A 20657-nucleotide genomic window follows, 5' to 3' on the forward strand; every position below is an offset into this window, starting at 1 on the left:
ACCTTTTTCTGCAGTGTCAAAGACAGATAAGTTATTACTAACCTGCTGCAGCTGATGTTGGTTGTCAGATTGATTGTCAAAGTTGAACAGGAATTGTCCAGGTGTAAGTGTTCTTTAACTCTTGTATGAAAATGGTTGTTTAAATCTTGTATGAAAATTCCTACCTATCTGGCCAGTGTATCTGCTCTTACACAGATGGCTTGTATCAGTATGATAGCCATCAGGATAGGAGAAAGGATCCTTTTCGAAGAGTTCATGGTTCCTTAACCTACTGCAGAAACTGTTTGGTATGAAAAATGCTGGAGTTATGTTTGGCTGACATCAGTTTATTTCCACTTCTCTCGGGTATGTATCCATGATGTGGAATCTTTTAAAACTTGTTCATTTCTCCAGTGGAATGATTCCCTTCCATGAGCCCTCAAGCTTTACTGTTATTTTTTATTAAATTTCTCAACCATAGACCCTGGGTACCAATTATGTGTGGCAGTATACTTGATTAAACCGAACTCTCTTTCATATTCCTCTGATGTGAGAGGAACAGTATTCAATCTGTTCAAGAGAGACTGGAAGACAGACGGCGCCATGAGCACAGCTTTGGGCACAACAGGAGGTGATGTGAGTGAGGAGCTCAGTGCTGAATGATGTAGTGCTCCAAACTCGTGGGGAGTCTGGCCATGGCTGCATCCGTGTGGCGAAGGTGCAGGAGAACAGGACCAGTGTCGGGCTATGACCAGAGGGGCAGTGAGCATGCAACAGGTGAAGTTTGTGCCACCCTCACTAGGAAGGCCGGCCACGGCTGTATCTTTGTGGTGAAAACGAGAAGTGGCCGGGCAGCATTGGGTATGGCTGAAGGGAGGGGCAGTAGGGCCGGGCAGGATGTCAACGCCAAGTGACCCATGGAGCTGCATCATGTGGTCACCAACCTCGTCACTAACTGATGTCCCAGCGATGCCAACCTTAGTAAAAGGGCCGACTATAGCAATGTGCGGAGCAGTGTTGGGCATAGCTGGCGGTGGGCGGTTGACGGGATGAAGCGCAGGGCCAACTGACATTTGCCTCATCGCTAGCTTGGAACTGGGCAGTACCTCCCTTGAGAGGAAGGCTGGCCATGGCTGCAGGAGTTTCAGGCACAGGTAGAGGAAGTGCGACTGTGTGACTGATGAGACCAGGAGCTGATGCTGGAGCTGTAGGAGTCACTGGAGCCATAGGAGTCGTCACTAGAGCCTGAGGGAGCACTGGAGCCAATTCAGATGCTTTATCAGCTCTGATATACAGGCAAGCAATACCAGCTACCAGCGATGAACAACCTCCAAAAACACAAAAGGAAGAGTGAATATAAACACATGGTAATTCGTGTCCATGCAGTCCACAAAAATGCAAAAAAATGTACACAAAGTGTTATTACATCACTCACACGAAACAGTACATGACATGCACACTAAAGCAATATCTCCCATGACTCAGAAGCAACCGATAATGAAGCCAACTATCCACAATGCCACCTCGAGAACGCACTGACACACAGGGAAAGCAAAAGTGCCGGAACCGATCAATTATTGCTGAAAAAGTGTACCCTCGTCACGGCTATTGATATGAGACCACAGTAGAACACACGTTTTTATCCTTGTCACCACTGTTAAAACATATTGTGGGTGAAGCAAGCTTCAGTGAATGATGATTCCTGTTTGCACTCATGAACACTTTTACTCACATTACAAGTTCACAATAAAGTGAAAGGAAAGATTGTCTGGGATCACATAAGAGTAACAGAAGCAATGTCCAACCGCGGAATACCAGTCCCGTAGCAGAGCCCCACCCCAAGGGATGTATGTAAGCTGTGCTGTGTGGAGACGTTCCGGTGTGCTGCAGTGTAAATGCAAGCATCCATGCTGGTCTCGGTGAATTCAGACTGATGGCCACGAGGTGTAGCAGACTCCTGTCCCGAATCTGAGTGAGCAGTTGAATGCTGGTGCTGAAGGTTGCGCTCTGCCCTAAATATCCATTATCTGGAAGGATCTCCATGACCTCATGATCTGTGGTCAGAAATTGGTTCTTGGTAGAAGCACCACCATATTCCTGATGCGTGTGCTGCTTGGAAATGTGGCTCATGCCCCCTTGTGGTGCCTGTAGCAATTGGTGTATCAACATGTTGTTTGTAAATGGTATTGCATCTACCACATGTGATGCCATTGTGACATTTGTAATTAGTCACCACAGAAAAGAGTGTTGCAGTCCAATAGTAGGCCAACCTGCGGGGAAGAGACACTGTGCTGGAGGCACAATGTATTTGGCCTACTGCCGATATACAGCATATAGCCTGCATTAATTTATTTTATTTTATTTTTTAGTGAATTCAGCAACTGAGTTGATATTTAAAAATTTGGTGTACCATTTATTTTTCCATTTCAATTGCCTATTATTGTTACATTATGACTAATTTTGATCACATGATCATTTCAGAACTGTGTAGTTGCATAAGCAACCCGTTGTGTCATGCAGAAACTACTCGTTAGAATACTACACAACTTTACAGATCTGAAGATCACATGTGACCAAAACTAGTCATATTCTAAAAATGAAATTAAATTAAATTAAAAAAAAAGAAAGTGCAGCTGAGACAAAAGATAAAAGTTTCTAAATCTACAATAACACTTTTTCTTTAATTTTGAATTTTTTTTTTTTTTTCCCTAACAGAGTGATCTTTGAGTTTTTTGGTTTAAATACGAAATTACATTACTTGTATTCGACGGATTCCATGGAGAGGGGTTCTGTGATGTGGAAAGATGTCAAGATATACATTTAATTTAATGTTTTCTAACGTTAATTCTGTTTTAATTGGCGAAAGGAGAAAATTTAAAAATGCAACAAGTGAAGTGCTCAAAAGGGAATATGCATGTCTAAAAAGTAAGAGTGGCAGAAAGGGCAAAATGGCTAACCAGGAATGGCTAGAGGACAAACCCAAGGCTGTAGATCTAGTGGAAAGGTAGATGTCACTTATAAGAAAATTAAAGCAATCTTTGGAGAAAAGAAAAGCAACTGTATGAGCATTGAGATTTCAGATGGCAAACCAATACTAAGCAGAGAAGGGGAAACTAAATGGTGGAAGGAATGTATAGAGGCACTCTACGAGGGAAATGACCTTGAAAATAATATTTTTAAAGAAAGGGAAGAGTAAATAAATGGAAATGATAAGGGAGATTTGATACTGTGGGAAGAATTTGACAGAACATTGAAAGACCAGAGATGAAACAGGGCCTGTGGAGTGGACAATATTACCTTGGAATTAGTGAGGTCCATGGAGAGAGCCTGGTAAACTATTCCACCTGGTGTGGAAGATAAAGATACATGTGAAACACCCTCAGACTTGAGAAACAATGTGTAATTCAGATTTGAAACGAAGCATGTGCTGAATGGTATTAATATTACCAAACTATCAGTGTAACAACCCATAGTTACAGAATATTGATGCGAAGTTTTTTAGAGGAATGGATAAACTGGAAAAGCTGACTTCTGGGAAAATCGAGTTGAGTTCCAGAGAAATGCAAGAACAAGCTAGGCAATACAGTCCTATGACTGACCTTAGAAGTTTATTTAAAGGAAAGGAAACCTCAGTTTGTACACAGAGGAGGCTCTTGACAATGTTGAGTAGAATACACTCGTCAAAATTCTGAATGTAAAAGGAATAAAATACAGGGAGCAAAAGGTTGTATACAACTTGTACAGAAACTGGGGTGCAGCAGTTATAAGAGTCAAAGGACATGAAATGGAAAAAGTAGTTGACAAGGCAGTGGGACTGGGTTGTAGGGTATCTGCATTGTCATTAAATCTTTACATTGAGCAGGCAGTAAAGGAAACCAAGGAAAAGGTTGGAGAAGGAATTCCAATTGAGGGAGAAGAAATAAAAACTTTGAAGTTTATAACGACATTTGAATTCTGTCAGAGACAGCAAAGGACTTGGAAGAACAGCTGAATGGAATGGATAGCATCTTGAATAGGTATTATAAGACGAGCATCAATAAAAATAAAACTAGAGTAATGGAATGCAGTTAAATTAAAGCAGTTGATGCCAAAGGAATAAGGTTAGGAAATGACACTAAAATAGTAGATGAATTTTGCTATTTAGGCAGCAAAATAACTAACAATAGCCAAAAAAGAGGATGTAAAATGCAGTTTGGTTATAGCAAGGGAAGCATTCCCGAAAAAGAGGAATTTGTTAACACTGAACATAAATTTAAGCGCTAGGAAATCTTTTCTGAAGGTATTTATCTGGACTGTAGCCTTGTGTGCAAGTGGAAGGTGGTCAGTAAGCAGTTCAGACAAGAAAGGAGTAGAAGATTTGAAAATGTCATGCAATAGAAGAATTCTGAAGATTAGATAAGAAAATCACGTGACTAATGATAAGATGCTGAATGAAATTGGGGAGAAAAGAAATTTATGGCACTATGTGCCTAATAGAAGGGATCGGTTGATAGAAAAGATGTCAAAGAACTGTCAATTTGATAATGGAGAGAAGTGTGGCGGGTAAAAATTGTAGAGAGGGACCAAGGGATGAACACTAAGCAGGTTCAAATGAATGCAGGTTACAGTAGTTTTTCGGAAATGACGCGATTTGCACAGGGTAGACTTATGTGGAGAGTTGCATGAAACCAGTCTTTGGACTGAAGACAAAAATAACAACAACAACAACAACAACAACAACCTTCCTGGCAGATTAAAACTGTGTGTCGGGCCAAGACTCGAACTCGGGACCTTTGCCTTTCGCGGGCAAGTGCTCTACCAACTGAGCAGGAGAGCTTCTGTAAAGTTTGGAAAGTAGGAGATGAGGTACTGGCGGAAGTAAAGCTGTGAGGATGGGGTGTGAGCTGTGCTTGGGTAGCTCAGTTGGTAGAGCACTTGCCCGCGAAAGGCAAAGGTCCCGAGTTCGAGTCTCGGCCCGCACACAGTTTTAATCTGCCAGGAAGTTTCATATCAGTGCACACTCTGCTGCAGAGTGAAAATCTCATTTCTAACAACAACAACAACAACAACAATTCTAATTATGAAATAACATAAAACATGACATTTAAGATAAGCTGTACCGTACCAGGGAGCAGCAAAAGTGCCGGCCGCGGTGGTCTAGCGGTTCTCGGCGCGCAGTTGGGAACCGCGCGACTGCTACGGTCGCAGGTTCGAATCCTGCCTCGGGCATGGATGTGTGTGATGTCCTTAGGTTAGTTAGGTTTAAGTAGTTCTAGGGGACTGATGACCACAGATGTTAAGTCCCATAGTGCTCAGAGCCATTTGAACCATTTGAAGCAGCAAAAGTGGCAGTTGAGAGGGTTAGGTCAGTTCCCCCTAACCTTTTTCTTCCTTTTATTTCTATGTGCCCAGGAGAGACCTTTGATTTAGCCAGCTTAGCTTTGTGACTCTAAGCTCACATAGTTGCCACTGTGCCATTTCTGCCACAGATGTCATCCAGGTGGCTTTGGAGGAAGCGATGATTACTGAATGAACATCTGTTGTTAACAGGGTTAATGTAACACTGCCCTCCATTCTTGCTGTTGCTGCTGGCATGACTTTCCAGTAGTTTGCTGGACTCATCTCAACAAGTGCATGCTGAAGGCTTTGAATGTGAGACAACTGAGTTTTATGATGATGACTTGTGTGTGTGTGTGTGTGTGTGTGTGTGTGTGTGTGTGTGGGGGGGGGGGGGGGGCGGGAATTGAAAAGTTGGAGGCATAACTACCTTTTTCATTTGCCTCTCCAGACGTATTTCGCTGCTCCCTAGAACAAAATAATTTTTTGCCTTCTGCTGCCAGATGTCGTTTGATACATTTAGCACGAAAAATAAATTATAGTGTATTTTCAGGTGACGTTCATAACAGTCAAAGTTAAGCCTAACCTAAAAGTTCACATTTAAAGATTGGACATAATTAAGTATAAATCTTTGCACGAGACACACACAGGAACGTGTGTAACTTAAGATAACCGTAAATGGTCAGTATGATCTCATTTGTGTCACTGAGAAAGTGTTTCATAATTATAAAATGACTCATTTGACATCACAGAGAGACATTGCTATTATTGTTAATGGAACATTCAAATAAATAAATATATTAATAACTAAGTAACTATCTATCCCCATCTAAAGAAATCTACATCAGGGTAGCCATGCAATTGCTTGATTTACAACCCTCTGTATTCACCATTGTGTCTCCATTGGAGATCTATATTACAGCTTCAATAAAAGAGCATTCCTTTTTTAAGGTAATGTGACATAGTTTTGTATGATATTTAAATTGTGTGGAAAGTGGTTGATTTAGTACTCACTAGTGCAAAAATGAACATTTCTCACTGTGAAATGTGATTGATCAATGTTTGCACTCATGTGCTCTGCGAAAACAGACAACAGCTCCTGGATTAATGAAATCCTGACTGCCCAGTGTATAATGATTTCTGGCAGTAATTTCTTTCACTGTTAAAAAGAATTCCAAATCTTTTTGTATGCTTCAGTGGTAAGTACATTGTGCTTTGATTGATTTTTCACTTTTTCTATTAGTTGAGGGTCACCTGGTGCATCATAGACACATATTCTTATTATGTTCATTATTTATATTCATTATTTGATCGCAGACGCTTTTATTTATATTTGACTAGTTGAATTGGCAAATCTTTTACTGTGTGACTGTACTAATTGAACACAGAATAACTTGCTTTATCTCTCTTTAAAGGTTCTGCTCCAGTTGTCACTTTGTGTGGGAATCAGGAGAAGTGTGTCGATGCTGGAGTACAAACTGCGTCTCCTCCATTGCTCCAGCAGCAACTGCAACGAGACAACGAACAGCCGTCGACTTTGCCTCGGAATGGAAAGTCTGATGTAAAGTTGGGCAATGATGCTGCTGCTAATGTGCCAGATGATTTGTGGGAATGGGAATGTTTCTGTTGTGCTCAGATCTTCAAAAGTTCATCATATTTGCAGAAACATCTCAACAACAGCAGTTGTTTTAAGGTTTGTCGGAAATTCTTGTCAAAGATTATCAGCCAAAACAGGGAAATGATAAAAGAATGCTGTAAATGGGAAATATAAGACAGATCTAGAAGAATGACTGACCATAATTTTGGGGAATGTGTTACTGTCTTGATGTTTCTTGTTCTCTGTGCTCTTTTTGTATCATCTGCAAAGGAACTTTCTTCTGGTGACTCCTCTTACTTTAAATAAATCAAATTTTGTAATAAGTCATTCTAAGAGTCATATTTTTATGTATTTTTAAAAATATATGGTTGAAGGAGATGGACCTTGGCACCTTCTACTGTGAGAAAAGGGAGGAAGAAAGACTGTATGAATGTCTTTCGTTCTGAATGAGGTGGTGGGGTAATGAAACTGCTGGACTCTTGTTTAGGGAGAGGAAATCCAGATTCAAATTGTTGTCTGTATGTTGCTCATCAGCAAGAAAATGCAATAGGTTGTGAAACAATCAACTGTAAATTGTAATCTACCCTTGAAAGTAAAGCATGTGTGAAAATTTACATGCAAACATAGTTTGTAGCTCATGAGAGGAAAGGGGGGGGGGGGGTTCTAATTAGTGGCTCTTCCTGAGAGTTCTCTCCCTCTTCACCTTTGAGTTACCCCCAGAGAAAGAACTGACTGATAAAACCTGCACATCGTGTAAGTGCTTCCCCAGCCATAAGTGAGTAGTACTCATCGTGGTGATACCACTTCAAGTGGTACTTTGTCTTGGACAACTGATAGCAATTCGGTAAGAATTTGTGCAAATTGTTTACTTATTAAGGTTTCTTTGGAGTAGTTGGGACCAATCAGGTAGTCTGCAGGAATCATGCACCATGCATTCACACTCCACTGCCTCGGATGTTCAACCTGTGTCATCAAATGCTGATTCTCAAAGGCCCAATAATCCATATTTCTTAGTAAGTTTCTTAGGATAGCCACAGGTTGCACTCTGTATGTTTTATGGACCAGTGTGAGTTTAACAAGATCATAATCAGAAACTCAGGAATTTACAATTTAAAGTACAGTAGTTGGCTGATTACATTGCCAATGTTGGAGATTCAGTGAGTCACTGACATCAGCAAAGCAATCGACAAATTACTGTACTTTAAACTGTTAATTCCAGCATTTGTGGTGATGCTCTTGCTAAATTTAAGAGTGAAACCGACCAATAAAACATAGTGAATGCAACTTGTGGCTGTCCTGAGAAACTTAATTTCAGCAGTTGCTGGTTTCCCTGCAGGCAATATCAGCACTTACCAATTTCTTAGATTCAGCTTTCCGTGAAATTTGGAGGAAAGGGGGAGGTGGGTTGGACAACATGTTGTCCTGAAGTTGCCTCAGAACCGAGTAACAGAATTTCATTCGCCCTCTGCAGTTCTGCTGGTGAAGTGGTATATCATACCAAGTCTATTAACAAAGTTTCAAGAACTGGGTTTAAATGATTACTCTAGGGATATACTACAACCCCTATGTACCACACACATAGGGATCATGAGGATAAGATAAGAATAATTACTATACACACAGAGGCATTCAAACATTATTTCCGTGTCCCATATGTGAATTGAGCAGGAAGAAGCCTTAAGAGTTGGTGCATTGGGACGCATCCTCTGCGATGCACTTCACAGTTGGTTTGAGAGTATAGATGTAGGTGTAAATGTAGAGGTGGCATCAGTTAGCTATAGTGGCAGTTCTGCTTTTGTTGCTTCCAGAGCTTTGATTTAAAGACGCATGTCAAAAATTGAATGGATTTGTAAAACAGGGAACTGAGGCATAAAGATTATTAAATAATCACAATGCTTCATGAGCTTAGTGTCAAGATACATACTTACATTGCATAATTACATCAGCAAAACAAACAAAAAGGAAATCACAAAAGAATGATAAAGATGGAAGCTTTTTGACTCAAAATGTGAAGAATACTGGGCTGACTTACTCCAGACGCAATCCTACTTTCTTTAGAGGTAACATACAGATAATGAACAACAACTTCCAGAACATGTTGTTTTGTTTGATCCACTGGTTCCAGGGTTGGTCCTTACCCTGTGCATAGTGTTCCAGTCCTTTTCCAAAAGCAATTTCTCGCACATTCACTGAATTATCATTCTTGTTGAACATCATCTTTCAGGATACCTTTGTGGGTACAGCTCAGTTGTTCCTTTGTGTTGCTTCTACACTTTCTGTAGAGAAGTAATATACCTAGTGTCTCTTGGTTTGTGTAAGACACTTATGTTTTCAAACTAACCAGCACTTGACATACAAGAATGAGACAGACAGTATGAAAGCTAAATTTCACCTATGTCCCTTTTGTACTGGTATCACAGCTATGCAATCCAATGTGATTAATTTCCTCAGTTGGGTATGAAATCACAAACTTCCGCATAAAACAGCAGTCAGTTTCATATTCAAAACAGATAAATCATAAGTTCTAAATATATCATTTTCGTGGAAAGTGCTGTTGAATTCAACTTGTAAAGAACTATGATATTAGCAGTAGAAATTACTAGTGTTCCTATCGAAAAAGAAGAGTTGATATCAATGTCTTTGCAGTTAATATAGCTATGAAAAGAGATTATATGTTGTTTATTGAAAACTTTTCACAGTTCTGGAAATATCACACTGTATATGGTGGCAGCAATAGTACACTGAAAATATAAAATTTCTTTTCATTTTGTTACATACTATACCTAATCATTACCCAAATCATGGTTATTTGTCCACTTGCAGTTTGATGGTGAACATTATGGAATGCAGCTAAATAATCGATCAGCATTCCGTCCAGGCAGGTGGCCTCCACAGCAGGATGCTATTGTTCCAAAGCATATCAGGGTGAGTTCTCTGCTGTTATTGCATTTCACATATTACACTGAATGTACTGTTGAGAGAAAGTGCTACTTATGTACTCACGTCCATTGACATCACGAACTGTAGCTGTGAGCGAGTAAAATAGGTGGGCTCACGAAGCATTCTGTGCAGGGACAGACAAAGCATACTTAGTAGGGTCGCCAGTGTGCTCTGTATCCTTGTCCCACACAGCACCTTGCTGCCTATTCTGTTATCCGACAGTGTTACTGCAAGTGCCACTTTGGCCACAGTTTCTGCTTCTGACAATCTATGCAAAATAATTGTATATTTAGAACATTATCATCATTTTTAACACATCACTAGACATGTCTTGTTTATGCCACCACTAATAACTACACTGGCTAAGTGCTCTTGTCATACATACATCAACATTAAAATCAATACTAAATGTTCTAAGTGCACCCCAAATGCACACTACTGACAGACAGCAGACTAACACTATTGGCTTGCGTATCTTGTGGTACACTGCTCCCGTCTGCTGCGAATTCCCACATCATCCACCTTCTTATATGCTCACCACTACAGTATGAGTAAGGACAACCACAAAAGAAGTATGCATAAGTTTGGCAGGGTGTCAAGGTGAAGTAAAAAGACAGCTTTTAAGTGCACTTATTTTTATGGGTAATCCGTTTTTAGCACATGCACTGTCCAAAATTTTTTAGTGATTATTTTCCATCCCTGAAGTGCCATTCTGGAAGGTCAGCAAAATACCTGTACAGCTGTCACAACCCTTTGAATTCCAAACATTTCCAGCCACAAATCTTGAATGATGTATGAAAAGTTGGAATTCAGGGTGCTAGGTTTGGTGAATAGGGTGGACATTTCAACTAATGGGACTTAAATCCTTCAGATTTCTCACTGCCAAGGGACTTTTGTTGATACAAGCATTGTTCTAATAAAAGAAGACACTTTTCTTGTGCAATCCAGATCAGTTCTTTTGTATTTTGTCGTTCATTTGATACAGAAGGGTTGCCTAATAATTATCTAGCTACTGTCTTAACCTTTTGTTAGGTGATCTGGCCTGCAGATTTTATCCACCACTTTAAAATTTAAATTGGTATATAATTTGTAACATATAGTGGACCCATGTCTGAGCCACAGTAACAAATTTGAGCAGAACATGAGTTTTCTATGACCTCCCTGTGCCTCTTAGGGTAAATCCAAGCATGTGCTACATCTCTAATGACCTCGTCATCAATATGACTTTAAACCTTAACCTTTCCTCCTGCCTTCTGATCATTTGAATAAACATAAAAAAATAAAAAAAAGACTGTTTCTAAAATCTGAAACTATTCTGCATAGCAGCTTGACATTTGACAATTTTATTGTGCGGCCTGGATTAACACAATAGAAACAGAATTTCACAGATATTAATGTCATTTTTACTGCAGCCTGAGAACTAGTCACCTTGGCCTAATTGTAAATATGTACCTCTGAACTGACCAGTTATTAAGACATATGTGGAAAGGGTACATAATAGGATTTTGAATTGTGGGTATTTTTTTATGGCTCATGGACGGAGAAGAAACTACTGTGTTTTTCCCACTCCTAAATCATAATGTTGTACACTCAGAAAAATAGATTTTTGATTTCACTCGCCATTGTTTCTTCTTTCATCACATTTTGATCCATAATCAGTCTGACCATCCTAAACTGGTGTAAACAGTTAAGTATACATTGATCAGCCAGAACATTATAACCACTGACCTACTATCAATATGAACCTGTCCAGGCGATAGCAGCATCATCTGGCGTGGAATGACTGCTAGTCAGACGTGTGTAGTGCTGGTAGTATCAGTGAGCGTGCTGCCCATGTGTAGAATGCGGAGGGTGTGTTATCTATCTGAGTTTGACCAAGGGCAGATTGTGATGGCCCAGAGGCTCAGCATGAGAATTTCAGAAACTGCACAACTTGTTGGGTGTTTGAGCATTGCTGTGGCAAGTGTCTTCAACACGTGACAAAACCATGGTGAAACCATCTCCAGACATCGTGGGGTTTGGCGGCCACCCCTTGTTACAGATATCGAACATCTGCAATCAATTTCTGATGCAGTTTAATGTACTGGAACAGCTATAGTTTGAGATACATTATGTTGCATAGGAATAGCTGCTTAGTAGTTCTTGAACGGATGACTCATGATGGAGGAGGACAGTTTTTAGTTAATGGAATTGCTTGGAAACTGAAAGAAAAGTGTATAACTACGTGTCCATGTTGTGTTATGCAGTTAGTACATGTGTCTGGTACTGTTTTACACCAGTGTGACATGGATTCGATGCATTTATAATTAATTCATGAGTGAGATAATGTCAACCCTCAGGAAAAGAGATGTTCAACAGTATAGCAGTAGTGGAAGATGCTGGTCTAACTACAATAAGTTTTACTGACAGACCAATACGGTAGTCTGAGGCGAAATTTCCTACAGCAGTTTCAGGTTTCATACATGTATACAAATTACTGTCTTACCCAAAAGAAATATATTCCAAATAAACATAAGTACAGCATTTATGGTGGTTCAATTGGAATAATAAGGATGCATAGTAATGTATTTTAAATACTCTGGTGATCAATTTGTGTTGAGAAGTTTGGTACGTGCCTGTGTGAGTAAGTGGCTGCATCTGGTTGTATACCTAGTTCATAGTTTCTGCATTTCATTGTAAAATGAAATTCTTGCAGGTTTAAACAGATTTAATTTATTGCAAAACTAAACCCCATAACAGTAACTAGACATTTCAGCCCAAGCAACTATACATGGACAGCAATGGAGTACTAACAACAGCAAAGAATAAATATGTATCAGAGACTATGACCAGTGTAAATTGTTGTCCCTCAAGCATGTGTTGGAACTTCCTGATAGTGCCTTATGCTGCATACAATTCATGATCGCAGGTTGCCCAGGCTCTGTTGAAATCGGTAGATAACTTCTTGCTGAAAAATGCTAAGTGCTGCCAGTGTCCATCTGCTTGTTGTTGCAGTATGGCATCAATTATGGCGGGAGACTCATCAACCATAGAGTGAGAGGTGCCCACGGAACTAGGTGCACTGACAGAGTTGCCTCTGCGATAGTGATCTTTACTTTGGTAACTGCCAATTCGACCTTGCTAGTCCATAGCAGTTTTATCGTTCGTTTTGGTGGACTTTGTATTACGTTGTTCAATGGAGCAGCTAAGAGTGCATGATGGCACACGAAATAGTGATAAAAAGTTGATGGTGCTGGGAAATCGTCACAACTCTCATACTGTCGAAGGCTATGGAAAGTTAATTATGGTCTTGACTCTCTCCTGTGGGTGATGGCGTAACCCAGGAATTGGACCTCAGCTGTCCACATACACACTTCAATGGACTGATAGGTAAATCATGTGAACAGAGGTGAGTAAAAACTTGGTGTAAGTGTGTTAGGTGTTTGTGTCCGAGCTTCACCCCACCAAGGCATCAGTGTAAGTATAGCAAAACTCAAGACTGCCTGAGACTTTGTTCATGAACTGTTGAAAGGTCAGTGCAAAATTGCATAGTCTGAAAGTCATTCTGGTAAATTCAAATGATCGAATGGGGTGCATACAGCGGTTTTAGCTACATCATCTGGAGCAACGGGTACCTGATAGAATGCACGTATGAAGTCCAATATGGAGAGATGCGTTTGCCATGAATGATGGCTGCCTAGTCTTTGATGTGTGGGCTAATCCTGGCATTGAGCAGTCTATAATTCCCGCAAGGGTGCCATCTGTTATTCTTCTTCGAGATTACGTGGAGTGGGACACCCAGCTACTGCTAGGCGGATGGCAGATTCCAAGTGCGAGCATACTTTCGACTTTGCTGATGTTAAATGATGATGCCAAGCATGAACTGGCATTCCTGGTGTGATCAGAATATAGTGCATCATCAAATGCTACTCCTGCTAGTGGAAGTAGTTGCTGATTGATTTCCAGGAACTGCGTCAATAGTTCTGCAAACGGAAAACCATCTGTGATCGTCCAGACTGCAGTATTGTCAATACTGTGTACTAATTAAGTTGGTAGTATTGTATTGTATGTTAACCGGGGACCTAGAAACGACGGGGAGGCTCCGTCCCCGCCGCAGCTGCAGTGGTCCACAACCCCACGATGGCTACCGCAGTCCACTTCACCCCTCTGCCGCCCCACACCGAACCCAGGGTTATTGTGCGGTTTGGTCCCCGGTGGACCCCCCCAGGGAATGTCTCACACCAGACGAGTGTAACCCCCTATGTTTGTGTGGTAGAGTAATGGTGGTGTACGCATATGTGGAGAACTTGTTTGCGCAGCGATCACCGACATAGTGTAACTGAGGTGGAATAAGGGGAACCAGTCCACATTCGCCAAGGCAGATGGAAAACCGCCTAAAAACCATCCACAGACTGGCCGGTTCACCGGACCTCGACACAAATCTGCTGGGCGGATTCGTGATGGGCACCAGGCGCTCCTTCGCGCCCAGAAAGCCGCACGTTAGACCGCACGGCCAACCGGGCGGGCATAAGTTGGTATTAGTGTCAAGGAAGGAATGATGATGGTCAGGTAGGAATCCATAGAATGAAAAAAAATATACCTGAGAATAGGGTGTACCACATCTGCCACAATAAATTGCCATTTGAACTTAAGATGGAGGCCTAGATTCAGCACCATTGTGGCATGACTGTATGTTTGAATGGTGGAAACATTGGCTGCAAAAAGGCAGCAGTCATCGTTGTTGGAGTGAGGTTGCTGGGCAGATGGACATGCTGACATGTCAGCACCTGTGTCCACTAAGAATGGCAGCTTTGTATATGTTCTGTGATGAACAGTTGATGGCTGCCATCTGATGAGCCAGTCACCATCATCACTGACATCGGATGCATTTCCCATCTCACATGGGGGACTGCGTTTCCACGTGTCTGAATTGAATTGCCTGTGGTTCCAACAGACTTTTGCAGTGGTAGCAGAGTGGATGCACTTCCTCTGAGAGTGGTGGCGATGTTACTGGCTATTTGAGTGTTGTGTCTACAGGACAGCACTCTGTGCTTGCAATGCAGCAAGAGTATTATCTGCTTGAGGCTGTGGACAAACAGCCGTGACACCGTGGACGGGTCCATTTTGGCACAAGGCGATCTTCAATTTGTGCGAGCGTGTTGAGATCGCCAGCACATACTGTCAGTATGTTCTGTGCATCAAGTGGAAGATGCGACAACTTGATATTCCATAAGATGTCTTCATTAACAGTGTTACTCACTGGAGTCTGAATGTGGCACAGTAAGTGGAAAGGAGTGTGACCACCTAGCTCCATGGGGTGGAAACTTCTAGCTGCTTTGTCACAGACCGTGACATGTGGGTAATCAAGGCATTCTGGATGGTCATATAATGGTTGGTGCTTGTTGGTGATGCGAAAATTTCCTGCACCTCTGTAGCGATGTCGTGCACCTCTGTAGCCATGTCCTCTTGTATTGCAGCAACAGTGTAGCTATACTTTGTGCAATGTCCTCATCACCACTGTAGTGTCTTGTACCATGGGTAGCAAGGGAGAGGATGTTGTTTGGTGGCTGGTATCGTCTTTCTACAACACAACTGCACACTTGGATTAACAGGATTCTTTATTTACAAGAACAGGAAGCTACTTACTTTTAACAGAGTCCTTGTGCTGTGGTACAAACTCTTCCGTCATAGCCCATGTAGCCTCACTGCTGGTGAAATACATGTTCCCCTATAAACACTACTCTGGTCACTGTTGTAGCCTATTACTAAGCAAGGCCACTCTGCGAGTGAATGACAGACGCAAACTAGAATGTGTTGTTTGTGAGTGAGTGAGTGAGGCCCTCTGGTCAGCGGCGGTGAACTAAATACTTGTGGTCGAGAGGGCGTTGGCAGCATACGATTGCGAGTCTGTCTTTGGCCTCTCTCCTGATATGCGTGCTTGATCCAGCACCTTCTGTCGATATCCATGCTACATCTTTGTCGACCGGTGTGCTGACTCAGCTTACGCCAGCACTTTCCTCCCCCCTGGAATGCTGCACCGTTGTCGTGTACGGAGGTTGTGATCAACAATGGGGACAGAGGCCTGACGCGGGACATAGAGATGAGTCAGGAGCCATGACTGTGGAGGACGGCGTACTCCCGACGGTGCTCTGCTATCTGGCTTATGAGGCAACAGGAACATCCTTCAGAAAACTGCTGCCAGGTCAAATGTCCAGGCCTGAGGATGTGTTGTGGGGTGGTGACGACGGTGGTGATGGTGGGTCCAGGCCCATTGAGTCGGTGAGCAGGGACGGCGGGGATGAGGATGCATTGTCCATGCGCTCCTCCTGGGGTGCCCTGGTGGCACCAGTGGGCGGCTGCGAAGGCTGTGTGGTCCCTTGAGGTCATGAATCTGGTGGAAGAAAAGCAGCAGAATCACGGGGCAAGTTACACGAACAAATTTGGTTCTGGTGGCGGCACTGCAGACTGTCGGGACCAGCAATGAAATACATAAAAGAGCCAATGTGTTTCTGGATCAAGCCTCTTTCCCAGCACCAACAGTTGCCATAAACCCTGAAAGGAACAAGATTGCGCTGTGCAAAGCGATACTTGTGGACTGTTGGTGGTGCCGGATGCTTAGGCGAGTGTAGCAAGTGTAGCAGCACACAATGGCAGCTGCCATGCAGAAGTTCTGCTGGTGATGGTCCGTCTTGAGGGTGAAACGGAGCACTTGTTACATGACAAATGCCATTTTGTTCACAAAACTTGTTCAAAATCAACGTGGAGTGAACTGTGGTCTGTTGTCTGACACAAGTTCTTCTGGTAAACCATGTATGCAAAATATGGAGGACAAAGCTTGAATGGTGCTACGTGATGTGGAAGAAGCCATAGGTACTGCAAATGGGAACTTGCTAAAAAGGCCTACCACTATGAGCCAACAACTATTCCAAAATGGTCCGGCAAAGTCAGTGTGCACTGATTGCCATGGCAATTGAATCTTAGGCCAAACTGCGAGTGTCTGTGGGGGAGTAGATTGGTTCTCCGTGCATTCAAGACACTGTATTTTTTGAATTCTGCTTCTGACAACACTCGAAGGAGAGTACACAAATTGGCAATGTGTTTCTCTGGTGTACGACCTGAGACGACATCATCATCAAGGTAGTTTGAACAAAAGGGCAGTTTAGCCGTCAGCTGTTCCAAGTAATGTTGAAAATTGGCAGGTGTGGAAGCACTGCCGAAGGGCTTAGGCAAATACTTGTGAACAGTCCTAAATGTGTATTTATGGACACTTTCTGTGATTCTTCATCCAAAGGTATTTGCAAGTAGGTATCACACAAATCTATCTTAGAAAAGTAACTTCCTGTCCATGAGTTTCTCAGGGCGAAGTAATGGTGTCAACTACTGTCTGTGGGTTGACTGTAGACTAGAAGTCAACACAAATGCGAATGTGACCAGACAGCTTAGGCAACAAAACGAGAGGACTTGCCCATTGACCAACTTGAATGGGAACAATTACCCTAATATCTTGCAATTCTTTCAATTCACTGGCTACTTTGTTGAAGCAATTGGAATGCGGTGGGCCCAGAAAAACTTAGACTGTGCATTGTCTTTCAGTGTAACATGCGCTACAAAGTTCTTAGCTTTTCCCATACCTTTTGAGAATAGTTTACAAAATTCTTTAAGCAAGTTAGTGACATTGTCTTTTGGTGCAATAGCAGATACTGAAAGTACATTGTCTTGGATGCTAAGTCCAAACAAAAAGGTATCTAAACCAAATATGTTCTCACTGTCTCTTGATTCCAGCACGGTCAAATTCACTGTCCTAGTGTGAGATTTGTAAGTGGCAGGCAACACACTGTCCAAGTCCTGGAATTTCCTGTTTGTTGTAAGCAGTGAGGTGCTTGCTAGATTTAGAAAAGCGTGGTGAGCCTAACTGTTTGTATGTGTCACGATTATGCAAAGATACTGAGGCACCTGTGTCTAACTGAAAGTTCACACGATGGCCAGCAATTCTTAATGAGACAAATTGTTTGTTAGAATATCGTTGCACAGCATGCGGGCGAGGAGGCGGCACAACCTTAATCTTACTTTTGACAAAACCTGTTTTAGGTTTTGGAAACACAGTGTTCACTGCATCTGCACGAGCAAAATTGGTGTTTTTGTGCCATTGCGAAAAACTGCTTGGACACTGTCTTTTTTTCCTAACATGTAACATGTTGCAATCCTGTCTTTTATGGCAAGCAAAACATCTAGGGCCGGACTTCACTATGTTCACAGGCCTGTTTATATGTCTACATGGCTGTCTGTGTGGCCGTGTACACACTCGTCGTCGTGGCTGCTTGGGGCAGTCGCGAGCAAGGGGCGACTCGACCCGTCGATTTGGGGCCTGGTCAAATTTATCAGCCGCTATGGTGCCCAAATCGTATTGCTCTAAAATTTGCAATACTTGAGGAAGTGATGGATCAGAGTACTTTAGGATCTGTTCCTGTATTCTACTATCTGGAGCATTGAATGTTACACCATCATGTATCATGAGAGCACTGTAAAAGTTGCCACAATTGTACTTAAACTTACACTTCCTAGTCTTGCCTGTTAATTCTTTGTACCACTAGTGGTACGTCTGTTCCGGCTTTTTCTGCTGGTGAACAAACTGATATCTGGCTACAGCTACTTGGACTTGCTGGTCATAATATTGAGTTAATGCAGTGTATTGTAGCTTTAGAGTATCTTGAGCATGATGAACTTGACAATCGAAAGAAAGTATTGTAGCTTTACAGTACCTTGAACACGATGAACTTCACAATGTGCTTGGAACTGTGTCAGGTATTCAAGCCAGTCCTCTTCTGTGTTGTTAAATTGCCGGAACGTTGGTATGCTGGTTTGCAGCACTTGTTGGGCTTGTTGGTTGGTTGGTTGTGCGACACAACTAGTGCAGCCAGTAGTTGTACTGTCGTCAGCAAAGTAGCAATTTATTGGTTCTGTAACTGAAAAGCTAGTGTTAGATCCATCACATTGGCCGTCTGCAGCCGAGGTGCGGGGGCAGGGGTGGAGGGGGGGGGGGGGATTCATGGTTTACACAGAATTTATGGTTTATACAAATACGTTGTAGCAAAAAGCAAGCCAAGTCTCCGAAAAGAGAAATTTGATTAGTTCTGCGTGGTTTCCCTCCTGGAATCCATGCAAGAGTACAACAACAAATTAGGAAATAGAAACACTGTCAACCGTGCATGTTGAAATACAAGAGAAGCAAGCAAAAGCTTCGCCCAAGTTGATTAACTTCGATCGCCACTGAATTATCCTCATTGCCACTGTAGTGTCCTGTACCATGGGAAGCAAGGGAGATGATGATGTTTGGTGGCCAGTATCCTCTTTCTACAACACAACTGCACACGTGGATTAACAAGGTTCTTTATTTACAAGAACAGGAAGTTACTTATCTTTAACAGAGTCCTTGTGTTGTGGTACAAGCTGTTCTGTAACAGCCCACGTTAGCCTCACTGCTGGTGAAGTACAAGTCCCGCTATAAACACTACTCTGGTCGCTATCGTAACCTGTTACTAAGCAAGGCCACTCTGCAAGTGAATGACAAACGCCAACTAGACTGAGTGATTGAGTGATCCAGTGCCTACTACCGATCTCCTTGCTACATCTTTGCTGACTGGTGTGCTGGCAACAGCTTACGCCAGCACATTTTGTGTTTTCAATGGTTACATGAGCAAGCACGAACTGATTCTCTAGCTGCGTACTCCATAAAACTGGCCTCCGTTGCTAGAATGGTAGCGGCTTAACCATAACGTGGTTGATAACTATGCTTGTAGGTAGGTCGGCAGTCAGTTGCTGGTCTTGTATAGCGAAGTTATGGTTGTAAAGTATGTCGAAGACATGTGGTGTGGTTGACGTGGATTTTGTGTATTTAGCACATAACGTGCTATGATATGAGATATTGGCTAAGTTGGATATCAAGACGGGGGCACCAAAATGTGGGTTTAAACGGATTTACTTCGTTGCAATATTAAACACCATAACTGCAGCTAGTTATTTCAATCCAAACAACTATAAACGAACAACAGAATACTTATAAAAGCATAGAATAAATGCACATTCGAAATTATATATTATGATCACTTCAAACTCTTACACAATCCCAATGTTTTCGTAGACTACTGAATCATTCAGGATTGTTGACCTCTGTTTGCCTTACTTACGCTTTGAATTGTAAGTTCAACAGTTTGTGGGGTAAATTTTTAGTTCTATTAGGAATTTTGTTTCTGTTAACATGTCAGCGCGCTGTGCCAGCATCCTAGCTGAGTTATTTGGTAATCTAAGTGGTAGAGCTATAAGGTTCAAGACCTTAACATGTGCAGTATTGTCATAACTCCTAATATCACAGATCTTCATAATACATTTACTGTCTTTTGTTTTATGGTACATACAGTATTACTGTACTTATTCCCATATTAGTTAAGCTGTTGTATTGTATTTTCCTCCCTTCTTAAAGATATACAATTTAGAAGCTTTGTCTTGAGAATTGGCATGCAAGGAGAAGATGTTAAAGGAACTGAACTTGCAGAAAGAGAGGTTCCTAGTCATGACTATTTTAACTCTCTCTTTAAAACTTTTCTTTTTAATGTATGTGTGAATTTTGGTTGTTGATATGTAAAACCACTTTATATGTTTAACGTTTTTGTCACTTTTGTATATTCAATATGTTTCAGAGAGTGAGAGCATGGCATATTGCCAGACAGTATCCTTGTCACAGATGTGGTTTACTGTTCACCAAATCCTCCAGTCTGAATAGACACTTGTTAATGCTACATGTTCCTGCATACAGGTTAGTTTACTACAGAACGTTGACTTTTTCCAAACT

The 20657-nt window shown here is 41.8% G+C and overlaps 1 protein-coding gene and 1 non-coding gene across 4 annotated transcripts in view; both read left to right on the forward strand.

The window, feature by feature from the left end:
- The window catches only part of LOC124802610 (zinc finger protein 160-like), a 220150-nt gene that overhangs the window by 74947 nt on the left and 124546 nt on the right, over positions 1-20657 (forward strand). For all 3 annotated transcript variants that reach the window (XM_047263493.1, XM_047263492.1, XM_047263494.1), the window contains 3 exons: positions 6711-6988; positions 9716-9817; positions 20506-20621. In XM_047263493.1, the coding sequence (XP_047119449.1) occupies positions 6711-6988; positions 9716-9817; positions 20506-20621 (496 nt within the window). The remainder of the gene's footprint in view (positions 1-6710; positions 6989-9715; positions 9818-20505; positions 20622-20657) is intronic.
- Positions 4865-4940, forward strand: Trnas-cga. The gene has a single exon. It is a non-coding gene; the product is annotated as a tRNA-Ser (tRNA).

Source organism: Schistocerca piceifrons, chromosome 6 (assembly GCF_021461385.2).
Source record: "Schistocerca piceifrons isolate TAMUIC-IGC-003096 chromosome 6, iqSchPice1.1, whole genome shotgun sequence".
NCBI classification, from domain to species: domain Eukaryota; kingdom Metazoa; phylum Arthropoda; class Insecta; order Orthoptera; family Acrididae; genus Schistocerca; species Schistocerca piceifrons.